The sequence below is a fragment of the Neomonachus schauinslandi genome, chromosome 10, assembly GCF_002201575.2.
Source record: "Neomonachus schauinslandi chromosome 10, ASM220157v2, whole genome shotgun sequence".
NCBI classification, from domain to species: Eukaryota; Metazoa; Chordata; class Mammalia; order Carnivora; family Phocidae; genus Neomonachus; species Neomonachus schauinslandi.
In genome coordinates, this window is record NC_058412.1 from 20641057 (window position 1) to 20659029 (window position 17973).

The 17973-nt window shown below is 38.4% G+C and overlaps 1 protein-coding gene across 1 annotated transcript in view; it reads right to left on the reverse strand.

Moving 5' to 3' along the window:
- The window catches only part of HADHA (hydroxyacyl-CoA dehydrogenase trifunctional multienzyme complex subunit alpha), a 51351-nt gene that overhangs the window by 20343 nt on the left and 13035 nt on the right, over nucleotides 1-17973 (reverse strand). Inside the window, exons 5-9 of the mRNA XM_021697521.2 lie at nucleotides 16629-16767; nucleotides 15569-15688; nucleotides 11563-11665; nucleotides 752-874; nucleotides 156-274 (exon numbers count right to left, since the gene is read on the reverse strand). Of these exons, the coding sequence (XP_021553196.1) occupies nucleotides 156-274; nucleotides 752-874; nucleotides 11563-11665; nucleotides 15569-15688; nucleotides 16629-16767 (604 nt within the window). The remainder of the gene's footprint in view (nucleotides 1-155; nucleotides 275-751; nucleotides 875-11562; nucleotides 11666-15568; nucleotides 15689-16628; nucleotides 16768-17973) is intronic.

Consider the following 17973-nt stretch of genomic DNA (forward strand, 5'->3'; position numbering starts at 1 on the left):
AGCCCTCATAGCTTGCTTTATTTTTAGTGAGTACTGTAACAACAGAATTAAGAACCTTAGTACCAGCAGATATGGTTCAGAAAGGCAATAAAGAATACTGCTCTACACAAAGAGAGGAAACATGAGAAATGTGGGACTATGGGGTGAAGACTCACATCAATTATTTTCAGAGGTGCAGGATAAAGGCCTTTGGTCTGTTTTCGTACTTTTTCTTCCACCTTTTTGTAAATCTGTTGCCTAACAAATGGAATACTCATGGCATATGACATCAATTCTGTAAAAGAAAACGCTTTTAGGTACTTACTGGAAAAAGCCTAGCCTCCCTTGTTAGTTTGTTCTGTAAATTCCATAAAAATGCAATAACTGTAGCTATCTGAAAGAACTTTTCCTTACTATGATACACAAAATCCAAATTGCAACCTAAGCACTTCTATACACATGGTTTAATGAGTTGATAAATGCTAAAGCTGGGGGGTGGGTGCTTAGGTGTCTACTACACTATTATACTATTCTACTTTTGTATTAATGCTTCAAATTTTCCAAAATAATAAGTTAAAAAAAAATGGCTATAACCAACCAGTGTAAGGGTTAGGACTTGATCCTAGAGCAGAGTTGTTATACTCCTTAAGGATGATTCTATGCTTAAGAGCAAATCATGCACTTACCTCTTTCCCATTTCTTATTTTACAGCAAATAAAATTAAGCACTCTGGAGAGAAACTTTGCTTTTGTTCTTTAATAATGACACTCACTTTCTACTAATCCCTTGTCTCTCTTTATAGAGATTTTCTTATCAGATAGTCCTTTGGCAAAAGTGACTGCAACTTCTTCTAAGTATTCAATTGTCCGCTCCTCTGGAGGTTTTAATCCTGGTCCTGTAAAAATGAACACAACAGACTGGAGTGTAAATCACTTTCAGCACAGCTTTCCAGGTTGGACTAGAGACTGGCAGCTAGCAAGTCATGAACTATGGACTCAAAGAAGAGAAGTGACACTGAGCAATGTGCTCTAGAGAGAAAACAAGGTCTTAAATCCTATTAGTCTGGCTTCTATTCCTGAGTAGGATGTAGAAGGTCTCATGAGACCTGTATTCTTGTGGCAAAACTGTGGACAAAAATGAATAATTTGTAAAATCACACATTTGTAAAGCTATGAGAGAGTGGTGGAAGCAATGAGGACCATATGAACTAAGATTCCAGGGAGGGAAGAGCCTGTCTCAGGTGAACTGATGATTGCTGGATATTTTCTTTTCTGAGGGTATGTATTGCTTTTGGGCATAGGCTGAAGATTAGAATACTTGGCCCAAGCAGAAGGATGCTCCTGGGGGCAAGTGAAATGATCAGTTTTGGAGGTCACATACAATAGATGAGAAGCTAGAAGAAACCAAATGCAAAGCTAGTCTTTCCCATGGAACATTCATGGAATTCTAAGGTGGTATAAGGGGTTGGAAGGTCTGGGTCGAAAAGCTAGAGGGCAGTCTCTCACAGTGTCATGATGTTTAGCACATAAAGTACTTCTATAGAGAAAGGAACATGCCAAAAATATGCAACTCATTTTCTATTTAAGGCATCTGCTCTATACTGAACTTTCTTGAGACAAGAAACTAAAGAGCGAGGTTCCAAAAATCCAAAAGCTATTTTTACAGGGTTGTGAAAACAGACATTTATCAGGCTCTCAATCAAAAGCCTGGAGGAGGTGGTGGCTGGGGTTGAAAAGGCAATCTTGTGCAGTCTTGTGGTATGTAGGAAACAATATCCCGATAGTGGGAGGAGGCTGAAACAAATAGGTAAACCACTCTCTCCCTTAAGACATGTGCCCTACTGTGAAAGTATGTGAAAGAGGATGAGAAAGAACTGAGCTCCAAATTTCTGAATGGTAAAAGTGCATAGAGCCCACAAAAGTCACAATGAGCCTGTAGAGACCAATGCCACTGGAACTTGTGAAGTAGAATGCTGAAGGGTAGCCACTGCACAAATGGAGAGCTCCAGAAGATCTACAGAGGGCCCCTTGAAACCCCCTTGAAACTGTTTTCCACACGCCTGAGATGAAACTACCCAAGGCTTCTTTTCATAAAGGCATGAAAAGAAGCAAGAAAAAAATGGCCTAAAGACAAGAGGCAAATTGACTGATAGAAACAGATGCAGAAATGAAGACAGAATTAGCAGACACAATGTTAAAAAGGCTATTGTAAATTCATGCCATATGTTCAAGGTAGAGGAAAACAGAAACATAAGAAAGAGAAATTGAATACATAAAAGTGCATCAAATGTTACTTCTAGATATGAAAAAAATCAACACCTGAAATGAAAAATACACAGGATTGGATTAATAGTAGATTATACACCAAAGAAGAAAAGACCAGGAAACTTAAATACATGGCAATAGAAAATATACCAACTGAAAAAGAAAAATTGCTTCATTTTGGGACAATATCAAGTAATCTAACATATGTGAAGTTGGAGCCCCAGAAAAGGGGTCGGGGAGATCGGAAAATATTGGAAGAAATGGCCAAAAAGTTGCCAATTTTTATATAAACTACAAGTCCACTATCCAAGAAACTCAATGAATCCTATGCCCAATGAACATTAAAAAACAACAGCACCCACAACAAACCAAGGCATGTCATAAAAAGATGACTAAGACCAGTAATAAAGGGAAAATCTGAGAGCAGCTGGGGAGGTGGGGGGTGAGGGGAAGACACATTACACACAGAAGAACAAAGATAAAATGAGAACAGACTTTCTATCAGAAATTATGCAAGCCACAACATAATGTAGACATCTATAAAGTACCACAAGAAAGATACTAGAAACCTGGAATTCTATAGCCATCAAGAGTATCTCTGAAAAATGAAATGGAAATAAAGACTTTGTGAAACAAACCAAAAGGTGAGATATTAATTGCCACCAGATCTATGCTACAGAATACGTCAATGAAGTTCTTCAGGTTGGAGGAAAATAAACCAGATGGGAACTTGGAGCTATACAAAATGGCAAATATGTGGGTAAACATAAAAGACTTTCTCATTTTTAATCTCTTTAAAGATAACTGTTTAAAACAAAAATGGCAATATGCTGAGGAATGTAGACTATATTTAGAAATAAAATGTTTAACAGCAATAGCACAATGAATGGGGAAAAATAAAAGTACAGTTGACTCTTAAAAAACACAGGGGTTAGAGATGCTGATGCCCATTTGCAGTAGAAAATCTGTGTATAACTTTTGATTACCCCAAAACTTTACTAATAGCCTACTATTGACCAAGAACATAGTTGATTAGCATATATTTTGTATATGTATTATACACTGTATTCTTACAATAAAATAAGCTACGGAAAAAAACGTTACTAAGCAAATGAGGAGGAGCGCCTGGGTGGCTCAGTCAGTTAAGCGTCTGCCTTTGGCTCAGGTCATGATCCCAGGATCCTGGGATCGAACCCCCCACTGGCTGGGCTCCCTCCTCAGCAGAGAGCCTGTTATGCCTTCTCCCTCTGCCCCTTGTCCTGCTTGTACTCTATCTCTCAAATAAGTAAATAAATAAAATCTTTAAAAAAAATAAGGAAAATACATTTACAGTAGCATGTAAGTGAACCCGCACAGTTCAAACCTATGTCGTGCAAGGGTCAACTGTATACTCTTTTAAGGTTCTTACCCTACGTGTAAAATGATACATCATTTCCAGATAGATCATATGTTAAAGATGTACACTATAAACCTTACAGCAACCTCTGAAAGGGTAAAGCAAAGTAAAATGTTTTTATTTATTTTTTATTTACTTGACAGAGAAAGAGCAAGCATAAGCAGGGGGAGTGGCACGCAGAGGGAGAGGGAGAAGCAGGCTCCCTGCTGAGCATGGAGCTTGATGCGAGACTCGATCCCAGAATCCTGGGATCATGATCTGAGCCAAAGGCAGACCCTTAACGACTGAGCCACCCAGGCGCCCCAGGGTAAAGCGAAGTAAAAGCCCAATAGTGAGGGTAAGAAATGACTAATCCAAAGGAAAAGAGGAAGAAAAAAGGCACAAAGAACAGAGAGGACAAACAGAAAACAAGGAGCGTTAAATAAAATTGAAATGCTAGAACTGTGTTGGTATGCAGTAGAGGAAGTTAATGAAAGTTTAAGGAAGTTTCAATGTTAACATGTATTTATCATGTTGGACCTGCTCAGCCAATCTGGAAGGGTTAGAGGACGTATCTTTCACCATGACCGTAAGAAATCAATTTGGGAGAAGAGGTCTGGCATCCTTGAAGGGCTCTGGTCATTGCTCTTCTCTGTAGGTCAGAAATTACAGTGGGAACCGCTACCACCAACTGGGATCCCTAAATATGATGGGGGTAATGGGATCCTAGGGCAGCCAAGGCCAAGTAGCAACACTTTACTGCCAAAGGCAAACTGAGTATGATTATCACAATAGCCAGGGGAACCAAAGTAGTAATCAGAATAGTCTGACTTACAGAGACCTATAGCACTGGCTAGTTGATCATGGTGACCCTAGAAAAGAAACAGATAGGTAAGCCTACTATATTCTCACTTGATCTGTATAAGTGAAGAATGCTAGAGTCATGCCCCTCAATCAATTCCCAGAAATGAGCCAGTTTACAGACCCAGAACCTCTTGCATTAAGGGGAGGCTGCATCTCCATAAGGGGATTATACTGTTCATCTTTCTCCCAGCCTTCCCCAAAGGGACCCTATAAAAAATCATTAACCTTGGGAAAAGGGAAATAGAGTAATCAGACTTTTGGGAGGATTACTGGACACTTGGCTCTGAACTGACACTAAGTCCAGGAGACCCAAAATATCTCTGTGGTCCACCAGTCAGAGATGGGGTTTATAAGGTCAAGTAATCCATGGAGTTTTAGTTCAGTTCTATCGCACAATGGGCCTACTGGTTCCCTGAACCCATCCTGTGGTTATTTCCAGAATGCATAGTTGGAATACACATACTCAGCAAATAGCAATATCCCCTTATTAGCTCCTTGACCTGTGGAGGGAGGGCTATTAAAATGGGAAAGGCCAAATGTAAGCCATCAGAACTGCCTCTACTCAGAAGCACAGTAAACCAAAAGTAATACCGCGTTCCTGGAGGGTTGCAGAGGTTAGTGCCACCATCAGGGATTTGAAAGACAGTGATTCCCACTCATTCAACTTGCCTCTTTTGGTTTGTGCATAAAACAGATGGATCTTGGTAGAACAACAGTGGACTTAAACTTAATCAGGTAGTAAGTGCAATTTCTGTTGGTGTTCCAGATATGGTTTCATTGCTTGAACAAATTAACATATCTTCTTTTTCCCGTTCTGCACGTACTGATCTAGAAAACGCTTTTTTCCTCAACAGCTCTTGGTAAGGACTACCTGAAGCAGTTTGCTTTCAGCTGCCAATGTAACCTCAGAGGAGTACCAACTCTCCAGCCATGTCATAATTTAGTCCACAGGGACCTTGATTGTCTTTCCTTTCCAAAAGATACCATGCTGGTTTGTTACATTGATGATATTACTCTGGATGAATCTGGTGAACAGGAAGTACCAACTACCCTAGACATATGCATTTTAGTGAAATTTCTAAGGGTCCAGTGGTGTGGGGCATGTTGACATCCCTTCCAAGATGAAGGGTAAGTTGTTGCATCTGGCCCCTCCTGCCACAGAAAAATAGGCCCAACACATAGTGGGCCTCTTTGCATTTTAGAGGCAACATTTCATTTCGGTGTGCTACTCTAGCCCCTTTACTGAGTAACTCAAAGGCTGCTGGTTTTGAGTGGGGTCCAGGAAGAAAAGCTATCTGGACCTTATGTTCAGATCTGATGGTGCATAAAGTGTCAGTGGTAGACAGAGATTTTTTCTGCAGTCCTTGAGAGGACCCTATAGGCAAATCATAGTACAGACACTTAGAAATTTGGAACAAAGCCCTACCATTCTCTGTGAATAATTACTCTCCTACTGAGAAACAGCTTTTGGCTTGCTAGTGGGCCTTGGTAGGGACTCAAAGTTTAATTAACCATGGGCCATCAGATTACCATGTGACCTGAGCTGCCCATCATGAAAGGGAGGTTGTCTGGCCCACTAAACCATGAAGTTCATTGTAACAGCACTCCACTCCATGACCAAGTGGAATTGGTATATGTGAGAAAGGGCTTGAGCAGACCTTAAAGGCACAAGTTATATGAGAAACTTTACTTAGAGAAACAAACTTTCCTTACTCCTCCTTCTCTGTCCCAGTTTGCCCCTATTGCCTCATGGGGAGTTCCTTATGACCAGATGATTGGGGAAGAGAAAACTCAGGCCTGGTCTGTAGATAGTTCTGTAGGATATGCAGGAAACATCTGAAAGCTCCAAAATCCCTTTCCAGGACTATTAATCATGATTACCAAAGGGGTGCTGGGCCGCTACTACATAATGGGAGTAAGGAAGAGTATGTCTTGAATACAACAGATCTCTTAGGGGATCCCCTTAGTGCTACTAGGGCCTGTAATTAGTTAATGGAAAACTACAACAACTCAATTCACATAAGACTGCTAGTGGCCCAGATCTTTTAGGAATGAAGGTCACCCCACTAAGCAAAGAACCATGACCAGCTGAGGTACTTCCTGAGGGCAAAAGAAACATGGAATGGGAAATAGAAATAGGTATGGCTATGGCCACATGACTGTTTGTAGAAATTGAGGAGCCCAGCCCCTGGCCAAAAACCTATGTGTGATTTTTCCGGCCCAACCACAGGCAGTTAGAAAGGCTTTTACCCAGCAGGCCTCACAGGGAAAGCTGTCCTTCCCACAGTAGACTTGGCGCACAGCCAATGCATTACAGACTTTAACAGGAGCTGCAGTCAATAACTCAGGTATCCCTTGCTAGCTATGCTCTTACACATATTTGCATTCTTACCCCAAGTGCCTCATCCCTGTCTTTTTGGGACCTCCCACCAAGGTCTAATTCAGGTGCCTCTGATGAGGCCTCCTTATTGAGGGAAGAAAGAGAAACCTTAAAGACACTTCTACTCTGACTCAGTACTTTTCCACTTCTAGCTTTTACCATTTTAAACAGTGAAATCACAACCAAAAAGCACAAAAAATGAGAAGAATATGGCACTAAATAGACCATAAAAAGGGTATTTGTTGGCTATATAAGAGCTGAAATAAGAAGGCAGAATGTTGCCTTGTTTGACCTTAGCTGGAACACGTGCACTGAGAGATGTGAATTTTTCACCACTCTGTACATGAATATTAATGACTGCAAAAGCATCATACGTATTATTTTTGGGGTCATGACAAATTTTAGTGAGTAGGTGAATTCACAGATAAGGAGCTTGCAAATAAGGATCAACTGTACTCTGATCACAACATTAAACTGGAAATCAGTAACAAAGATTTTGAAACATTTGCAAGTATTTATAAATTAAATAACACACTCCTAAATTACACATGGGTCAAAGAAGAAATCATGGGAAATCTGAAAATATTCTGACCTTCATGGAAGTGAAAACATAGTATTAAAATATGCACATAAAGCAGTGGTAAGAGAGAAATTGACAGCTTTAAATGCTATGTTAGGGAAAAAAACCTTAAAATCAATATCTAAGCTTCTACCTTGAGAAACTAGAAAAAGAACAAATTGAACCCAAAAGCAAGCAGAAATAATGAATAACTGAAATCAATAAACAGCAAACAAACAAACAATAGAGGAAAATCAATGAAACTAAAAGCTGGTTCTTTTTTTTTTTTTTAAGATTTATTTATTTATTTACTTGACAGAGAGCGAGCGAGAGCAGGAACACAAGCAGGGGGAGTGGGAGAAGGAGAAGCAGGCTTCCTGTCGAGCAGGAAGCCCGATGCGGGGCTCAATCCCAGGACCCTGGGACCATGACCTGAGCCGAAGGCAGACGCCTGACGACTGAGCCACCCAGGTGCCCCTAAAAGCTGGTTCTTGACAAATTTCTAGCCAGACTCATCAGGGACAAAATAAAAAAGACACAAATTATCAATATCAGGAATGAAAGAGTATAAATGATATACATCTTACAGAGTATAAAGATATTGAAAGAATACTAGTGAAATTGTATTATGAACAACTTTATTGTAACAAATTTAGCAAGTTAAATAAAATGGACAAAATCTTTGAGAAACAAACTACTATAAGCTTGCTCAAAAAAAAATGGAGAACCTGAATAGCCCTATATCTATGAAGGAGATTGAATTCATATATAAAAACCTTCCCAACAAAGAAAAGTCCATATATGACTTCACTGGTGAATTCTATCAAGTATTTCAAGAAGAAATAATACCAATTCTATACACAATCTTCCAGAAAATAGAAAAAACAAAACAAAACAAAAAACCTTTATAATTCATTTCATGAAGCCAGCATTATTCTGATACCAACACCAAGCAAAGATATCACAAGATAATTATCCCTGAGACCATTATCTCTCATGACCAGACATAAAGTTCCTTTACAAAATTTTAGCTGATCCAGTCAATTTATACAAAGGATAATACATTATGACCAAGTGGAGTTTATTCCAGGAATGCAAGTCCGGTTCAACAGACAAAACTCAATGTAACTGATACTACTAATAGACTAAAAAAGACAAAAATCATACAATCACTTCTTTAGATGCAGAAAGAACATTTGACAAAATTCAACATCTATTTTCAGCCAACTATAGATAAAAAGAAATGTCTGCAATCTGATAAGGGCATATATAAAAAAGCTACAGCTAACACCATACACCCTACAGCATCAGAGTAAATGCCCTTCCCCTAAGATAGGGAACAAGTTAACAACATGTGCTTTCACCACCTCTATCCAATATTGTATTAAAGATCTTAGGGGCGCCTGGGTGGCTCAGATGGTTAAGCGTCTGCCTTCAGCTCAGGTCATAATCTCCAGGTCCTGGGATCGAACCCCACGTTGGGCTCCCTGCTCAGCAAGGAGTCTGCTTCTCCCTCTTCCTCTCCCCACTGCTCCTACTCTCTCTCTGTGTATCTCTGTCTCAAATGAGTAAATAAAAAATTCCAAAAATAAAATAAAAAAAAATAAAGATCTTAGCCATTGTAGTAAGTCAAGAAAAAAAATAAATGCCAACGAGATGGGAAAGGAAAAAGCCAAAATGTCTTATTTATAGACATTATACTATTTATATAAAAACTCCTTAGAAACCTATAGAAAAAGTTACTAGAATAAATAAATTTAGCAAAGCCACAGAATACGAGGTCCACGTACAAAAATCAATGTGTGTGTGTATACGTATATATACGGTTAATAATGAGAAATTAAAGTTAAAAAGGCATTATGTCCCAAAAGTATGGAGTAAAAGGTATAAATTTAACAAATTGTGTGCAAGATATATTCAAAGAAAAGTATAAAACACTGCAGAGAGAAATTGAAGATGACCTAAATAGTTATACCCTATCATGATGAAAAGACTCAATGTTAAATATATCAATTCTCCCCAAATTGATACATTGATTCAGTGCAATTCCAATCAGAATCCTAGCATGTATTTTTGTAGTTATGGATGAGATGATTATAAAATTTATATGTAAATGCAAATAAACCAGTATAGGCAAAATAAATTTTGAAAGAGAATCAAAATAAAAGGGGCCATACTACCTGATTTCAAGATTTACTAAAACACAATAATCAAGACAGTATGACATTGGCTTAAGTAAAGATATATGAATACCTGGAGATAGGAAATCCAGATATAGACTCAAGCATACGGAGTCAACTGATTTTTTTACCAAGGTGTCAAGGTAGTTCAATGGGGAAAGAAGAGGCTTTTCAACAAACTGTGCTAGGACATTGGATATTCATTTGCAAAAAACCCCCAAAAAACCCAAAACAAAACAAAAAAACAAAACTCCATGTAACTCATACCACGTACAAAAGTTAACTTGAAATGGATCACAGACAAAAACGGAAGGGCTAAACCACAAAACTTACAGAAGAAAATATAGGAGAAAAATCTTTGCAGTCTTGTTAAGATTTCTTAGATACAACAACAGCATGACCCATAAAAGAAGATCCTGATACAATGGACTTCATCAAAATTAAGAATTTCTGCATTTAATAATGAAAAGACAAGCCACAGACAGGAAGAAAATATTTGCAAATCACAAATCTCACAAAGGACTTGTATTCTCATATAAAGAACTCTGAAAACTCAGTAAGAAAAACTCAATCAAACAAAATGGGCAAAACATCTGAACAGACACTTTACCAGAAGATATACAGAAGGCAAATCAACACATGAAAGAAACTTAGTATCTCTGGTCATTAGGGAAATATAAATTAAAACCACAATGAGATATTACTACACTTCTATTAGAAGGTCTAAAATTAAAAAGACTGACCATGCAAAGCAGCTGTAACTAGAACCCTCATACACTGCTGGTAGGAATGCAAAATGGTATAACCACTTTGAGAAAACAGTTTGACAGTTTCTTAAAAACTACACACAAATCTATCATATGATCCAGCCAATGTACTCTTTGGTTATTTGTCTAAGAGAAATGAAATCTATGTCCACATAAAGACTTGTGGATGAATGTTCATAGCAGCTTTATTCTGAACAGCCCCAAACTGGAAACAACTCAAATTTCCATCATTTGGTGAATGGATAAACAAATTATGGTGTATCTATACGATGGAAAAACACTCAGCATTAAGAAGGGACAAATTGTTAATATATGCAACAACATGGATGAATCTCAAAATCATTATGCTAAATCAAAGAAAACACAAAAAGCTATATACTAAAAATGTTCTATTATATGATTGTGGTGGTGCTTACATAGCTACATAGATTTGTCAAAACTCAAAATGTAGGGGCGCCTGGGTGGCTCAGTTGGTTAAGCGACTGCCTTCGGCTCAGGTCATGATCCTGGAGTCCCGGGATCGAGTCCCGCATCGGGCTCCCTGCTCGGCGGGGAGTCTGCTTCTCCCTCTGACCCTCCTCCCTCTCATGCTCTCTGTCTTTCATTCTCTCTCTCTCAAATAAATAAATAAAATCTTTAAAAAAAAAAAAAAAAACAACTCAAAATGTACATTAAAAATTGGTAAATTTGTTATCACATAATTAACATCTCAATAATGCTGATTTTTAAGAAATGCAAGAGGGTGATGAACACATAATCTGGAATTTGTGATGAACACAAATCTATTTCCTTGGGTGAGGGGAGGCAAAGAAGTTGTATGGAGGGAAGCAGCACATCAGTAGATGTCAACTATTGTTAACATTCTCAGGTTGTTTCATACATGTTCATTGTATTATTAAAACAGACATAAAAAACTGAAGGAGGGTTATCATGAATAACAATACAGGTAATTTAAGAACCAAAAATAAGGACTTGATACAATTCTGTACTCTTGATGTCCAATTTACAGAATAAAATAGAAATTGGGGTGATTAATGTTAGAAATGATTTAGTATTAGCTATATTCAGAAAACTTCACTCTTCACAATGACTCATTTCTTGAGAGTTTGAATTTCATTCTAACCAATATTTAAGATATTAACTTTTAAAAAAATAACTTCATAAGGCCTAATTCTGAAGCAGGCTACCACTTACCCAGCGGTTCCACCAATTGGTCAACCAGTCCCATTTTCTTTGCTCTGTCTGCACGAATGTTTCTACCAGTCAGCATCATGTCAAAAGCAGCAGGTACACCCACCTAACAAGCAAGCAAGGATCAGAGTACAGGGGGAAAAATATCAGAGTGACAATTACAGTTTACAAAACAATTACAGTTTACAAATCATTCAACTGAGAATAATATTTAAATGAGGAAAGTCAAACCAGATTTTTATGCTATTTATCAATCAGTTAAATTTTACACACTGATACACATTTAGGTAACTTTTGGAATTAGACACCTCCAGTTGAAGCAAAAATGTTTGTATCTCTTCTTTTAACTCAATATGTAAGCTTTCTGTCTTATGGAATTGATAAGGTAGAGAAATAATTTCATGTTTCCTAAAGCTGTGCATTTATATATTATGTCATTTATATAATACTTAAAATTCCTTTAGTGGAGCTAGTGGAGACTGAGAAACCTGATAGTTTTGACAATGTATTTATTTATTTATTTAAAAAAAAATTTTTTTTTTTAAGATTTTATTTATTTGAAAGAGAGAGAGAGATCACAAGTAGGCAGACAGGCAGGGAGAGGGAGAGGGAGAAGCAGGCTTCCTGCTGAGCACGGAGCCGGATGCGGGGCTCGATCCCAGGACATCAGGATCATGACCCAAGCCGAAGGCAGACACTTAACTGACTGAGCCACTCAGGTGCCCCAATTTATTTTTAATTTTTAAAAAAGATTTATTTCTTTATTTGAGAGAGAGGGAGAGCCTGGGGGGGGGGGCGCGGGAGCAGCGGGGGGTGGGGGTGGGCCTCGATCTGAGGACCCTGAGACCATGACCTGAGGAGCCAGACACTTAACTGACTCAGCCACCCAGGTGCCCAACAATGTTTTTAAAAAGAATTTTAGGCTTAAAAATGGAAATCAGCTTGGGGCGCCTGGGTGGCTCAGTCATTAAGCATCTGCCTTCGGCTCAGGTCATGATCCCGGGGTCCTGGGATCGAGCCCCACATCTGGCTCCCTGTTTGGCGGGAAGCCTGCCTCTCCCTCTCCCACTCCCCGCTGCTTGTGTTCCTGCTCTCGCTGTCTCTCTCTGTCAAATAAATAATTAATTAAAAAAATAGAACTCAGAGCTTCTTATGTGGGCACTAGAAGAATGGTTTCTAACAACATTTAAATACCAAATATTACAAAACAATGAAAGAAACCCAGCAATATTTTCTACACTCATATAGGCTTATTTATTCTTTCAATAAATCCTCTTGACAATTTCTATGAAGGAATGAACACTATTTATTATCAGAAAACTAACACCATAAATCTTCCTATTTTTGTGTCCAGCTTATATCAACTTCCCTCCAAAGAGTATTTCTACTGAGCCTTGTTTTCATTGAGGAATCAATAGTGCCTGAAGCTACAGGGTTCAGTGGGATATTAAGACTGCTCTGCAGCCTCCAGGTCTGACTGTTCTCCTCGCCTCATGAATTCAAAGGCCTAATTGGCCTCTTTTGGTTCTACAGAACACAGCAATGAGAACATCCAAACAGGAGAAAGATCTGCCTCTTATATTTATCATGAAATATGACCCATGGATTTGAAAAACTGATATGATGGTACTGTGCACAGAAGGAACAAATTAAACTATAAGTTCAAGGGGCACCTGACTGGTTCAGTTGGTAATGCATGCAACTCTTGATCTTGGGGTTGTAAGTTCAAGCCCAATGGTGGGTGTAGAGATTACTTAAAAATAAAATCTTTAAAAAAATAAAAGTTAAAAAAGTAAACTATAAGTTCCAGTAAGGCAAACATGTACCTTATTTACCTTTATACTTCTTCAGGGATTAATAAAGGACCTTGATCAGTAATTCTGATCAAGGACTTGGGGTGCCTGGGTGGCTCAGTCAGTTAAACATCCAACTCTTGATTTCAGCTCAGGTCATGATCCCAGGGTCATGGAATCGAGCCCTGAATCGGGCTCTGCTCAGCATGGAGTCTGCCTGAGATTCTCTCTCTCCTTCTTCCTCTGCCCCTCCCCTCTGCTCATGCACATGCTCTCTCTCTTTAAATAAATAAATAAATAAATAACATCTTTAAAAAAATTAATTTTGATCAATGAATTAAAAAATGTGAACTGAGAAAATAAACACCAGTAATAAAATTTGTTACTGATCCTATATACCCATATTTTATCTTGTTTCTAAATTCTACAATGAATACCCATATTATGCCTTTTGTATCAGAGGAAATGGATCTAAAGGGGCATGTGATGTAATGAGCACTGGGTGTTATGTAAGACTGATTACCACGGAACTCTACCTTTGAAACTAGTAATACATCATGCATTAATTAATTGAATTTAAATAATAAAAAAAGAAACAACATTGCATTTACATTTTTTCCTCCTTTGTAGAAAAGTAAAGTCATTGTGTCTTTTAATACAAAGTGAGGATCATTTCCCACACTGACTTTTCAGTTCCTGCTCCCTGGAAAACATCTTCTGTGAAATACTGATTCAACTCTTAGGGTGCCTGGGTGGCTCAGGCGTTAAGCGTCTGCCTTTGGCTCAGGTCATGATCCTGGGGTCCTGGGATCGAGTTTCACATTGGGCTCCCTGCTCTGTGGGAAGCCTGTCTCTCCCTCTCCCACTCCCCCTGCTTGTGTTCCTGCTCTCGCTATCTCTCTGTCAAATAAATAAATAAAATCTTAAAAAAAAAAAAAAAGGAAAGAAATACTGATTCAACTCTTAATGGTCCTGTGATTGTATAAAGAATTACAAGAGCATAGGGCACCTAGGTGGCTCATTTGGCTAGGCGTCTGCCTTGGGCTCAGGCCATGATCTCAGGGTCCTGGGTTGGAGCCCTGCGTTTGTCTTTCTGCTGGGCAGGGAGTCTGCTTCCCTCTCTCCCCCTGCCACCTCCCCCCAGCTCATGCTCTTAAAAAAAAAAGAAAAAAGAATTACAAGAGCAATTCATATTTTTATGATGTTAAGTACCCAAGACAGTTTTAGTAGACTAAAGATCTAAGATAAGATGGAATCAGATGTCTATTTTTTAAGATTTTATTAATTTATTTGACAGAGAGAGACACAGTGAAAGAGGGAACACAAGCAGGGGGAGTGGGAGAGGAAGAAGCAAGCTTCCCGCTGAGCAGGGAGCCCGATGCAGGGCTCCATCCCAGGACCCAGGGATCATGAACCTGAGCTGAAGGCAGATGCTTTAACGACTGAGCCACCCAGGCGCCCTGGAATCAGATGTCTTAAAAGAACTATGTCTTCAGTAAAGATGAGCATAACCTTATTTAAATAAGGTTACATTTCTCTTGCTTAACAAATAGGTCTGTGTTCTATTTGAATCTCCAATTCTATACTACGTATTTTCTTTCTTTTTTTTTTAAAGATTTTATTTATTTATTTGACAGAGAGAGAGATAGCAGATAGCGAGAGCAGGAACACAGGCAGGGGGAGTGGGAGAGGGAGAAGCAGGCTTCCCCCCCGCCGAGCAGGAAGCACGATGTGGGGCTCGATCCCATGACCCCGGGATCATGACCCGAGCCGAAGGCAGACGCTTAACGACTGAGCCACCCAGGTGCCCCTATACTATGTATTTTCATGTGTTCTCAAAATAGCAACTTAGTCTAGAAAATTGTATGATAGCCAAAACTAGAGAATATATGAAGAAGAGATTTGTTATCCCTGTGAACTTGAATACAATTATCTCCTCTTACACAGGATAACAATTTTAGCATACTCACCTTTCCTATCCAACTTTCCCCATCATTTGAAATTTTAAGACTTTTTAAATATTGTAAGAGGAGCTCTCTTCATCACTACAACTTAACTCTTAATCTTTGCTCTAAAAATAAACTGTTTGTGCTTTTTTTCCCGATACAAACCTAAATAAACCAGACTACAAGGAAAAAACAAAAACAAAAACAAAAAACAAGTAAAGGGGCCTATAGGTACTGAGGTTGTAAAGGTCACAGGGGGCTTAAACTTACCATTTTGGGCAGCCTTTGTGTGCCTCCTGCTCCTGGTAAGATGCCCAGCAAGACTTCAGGGGTACCTAATACTGTTTTTCTATCTTTGGTTGCTATTCTATATTGGCAGGAAATGGCAAGCTTCAAACAAATGAAAGAAAACCAGAATGTTAGGAAATGTAACTTTATAATATCTTAAGATATGTGAGGGTCTAAAGATTACTTATAAAGCAGGAATGTATTTGATGCTTTCTACAATTTACCTTTCCAGCATTATTTCATACTTTCCCTCTAATTAACCCCTTTGCAGTTCTGGATCTCCTTAAAAATCTGCTGAAAGCTATGGAAGCTCGAAATAGAAAAATGCACACACCATTGTACATTACACGCCAAGTTAAGAAGTCCTGTACCCTACAGAGACCCTCCTTTTCAATCAAGCAGGCCTACTTACGGTGATCTAATAGGCTTTGCTTACCCTTGTCTGCTCCATACCATGCCATATGTGAAATGATTTTTTTCCCACTATTTTCTGATTAATCAATTTCTGCCCATCTTTTAGCACCAGGCATGGGTTTCCTTAATTAATATATGTGAAAGTGTCTAGCATAGAGCTCAGCATGTGATAAATGCTCATTAAATGTTATTTTATTTTCCCCTCTCCTTTCCTACATGCTCCAGTCTAATAAGCATCTCTTCTCTCAAATCTTACATTATTCACTATCTTTACTGCTCACAAAGCACTTAAATGCATATCATCCAGACTTAAGTAGCTCAAGAGCATGGATCACACTTCTGAATCTTTGCCCTGTAAACTTGAACCAGGTTTTTGGAATTGAAGGAGACCTTGGAGATCTAGTTCAAATCTTCTCAATTTATAAAAATGAAAACATCACACTTTGGTTTACTTGCTCTGTGCCATGAAATAAGGACTGAAACCTATCCAGAAGTTTGACAACTAAAAAGAAATCTGATTCTCCTCCAAGAACTTTTTGCAGGCAAAACCATAGTCTACGGGTTTGCAGCCTGTAATTCCCATCAATATGCTGGATAGTGTCTCAATGACTTTGGAAGAAGTCTATACCTCAAGTCCTCCTCCTAAGCAGGTTCCACTGATGGCAGCCACAATAGGCTTTGTGGACTTCTCAAGTTTCTCAAACATTCTCTGTCCTTCCTGTGATACTTGTGTTGCCTCTTCAGGGGTCTTGCAAGAGGCTAACATGCTGCAGTAAACATGAAAGCAGAGAAGAGAAAATAAAAAACAAAGATGAAATTATCCCCTACTTTGTTCAATACCTCATCCACTATATCCTTACCCTACCATCTACCAATATTTGATAGTGAATCTTCAAATACTCAGAAGTTTAAGAATGGTTTTGCCTCAGACAGAACTAATATCAGCAACATCATCTCTCCATAAAGAGTGTTAGATTTCTGGGGCACCTGGGTGGCTCAGTTGTTTAAGCGACTGCCTTCGGCTCAGGTCATGATCCTGGAGTCCCGGGATCGAGTCCCGCATCAGGCTCCCTGCTCAGCGGGGAGTCTGCCTCTCCCTCTGACTCTCCCCCTCTCATGCTCTCTCTCTATCACTATCTCTCTCAATAAATAAATAAAAATTAAAAAAAAAAAAAGAGTGTTAGATTTCTGGATCCAGAGAACATGAAACAAAACATGTGTAATTTTATTTTCTATAAAAACCCATTAGCTTACAAAGCTCTCTGTACATGAGAAAATCATCTTCAGGTAAATATTTTCACTATCACATTAACCATGTTCACTATCAAGTAACTCCCAGATTGAACAGCAATCAAAATAACAGTAAAAAAAAAAAAAAAAGGCTTTCAAGTTATTTATAAATCTCCTAATGAGTATAAAAGATCCACTACAGTAATGTTGTCTTTTAGTTTCAGTTTGTTTCATTTGCTACTTTGTTCTTGAACACATACAAGCTGTGGATTTTGCATATTTGACCAAAGATAACTAGTTTTTGACATTTTACATACTAGGAGTTGCTCAGCTAGCCTCATAGAAGCTGCAAGTATTTTCCTCTGGTTATAGGAAGCTATTGTCAGGTACATCAGTGTCTCACTAGGCTCAAATAACTGAGCTAGAAGAAAAAGCACTTGATACAGATAATTTTGTTTTTTCTAAAAAATAAACATTAAATATTTATAAATTCCTAATTACTATTCATAAGCGAAAAAGAGTACACAATGTGGAGCAAGGTTTAAAACTATACAAACACCTTAAGTACAAATTACTAAGCCTATAATGCTGGCTATCATTGCCTAAGGGAAAAGAATAATATAACAAATACTCGTATTTTGACAGAATTAACAACCGTTAACATTTTAGCCCATTAAACTTACACTATGATAGCATTTCACCTCCTTATAAATGCTTTAAAGAACTGTAAACAAGTTATATAC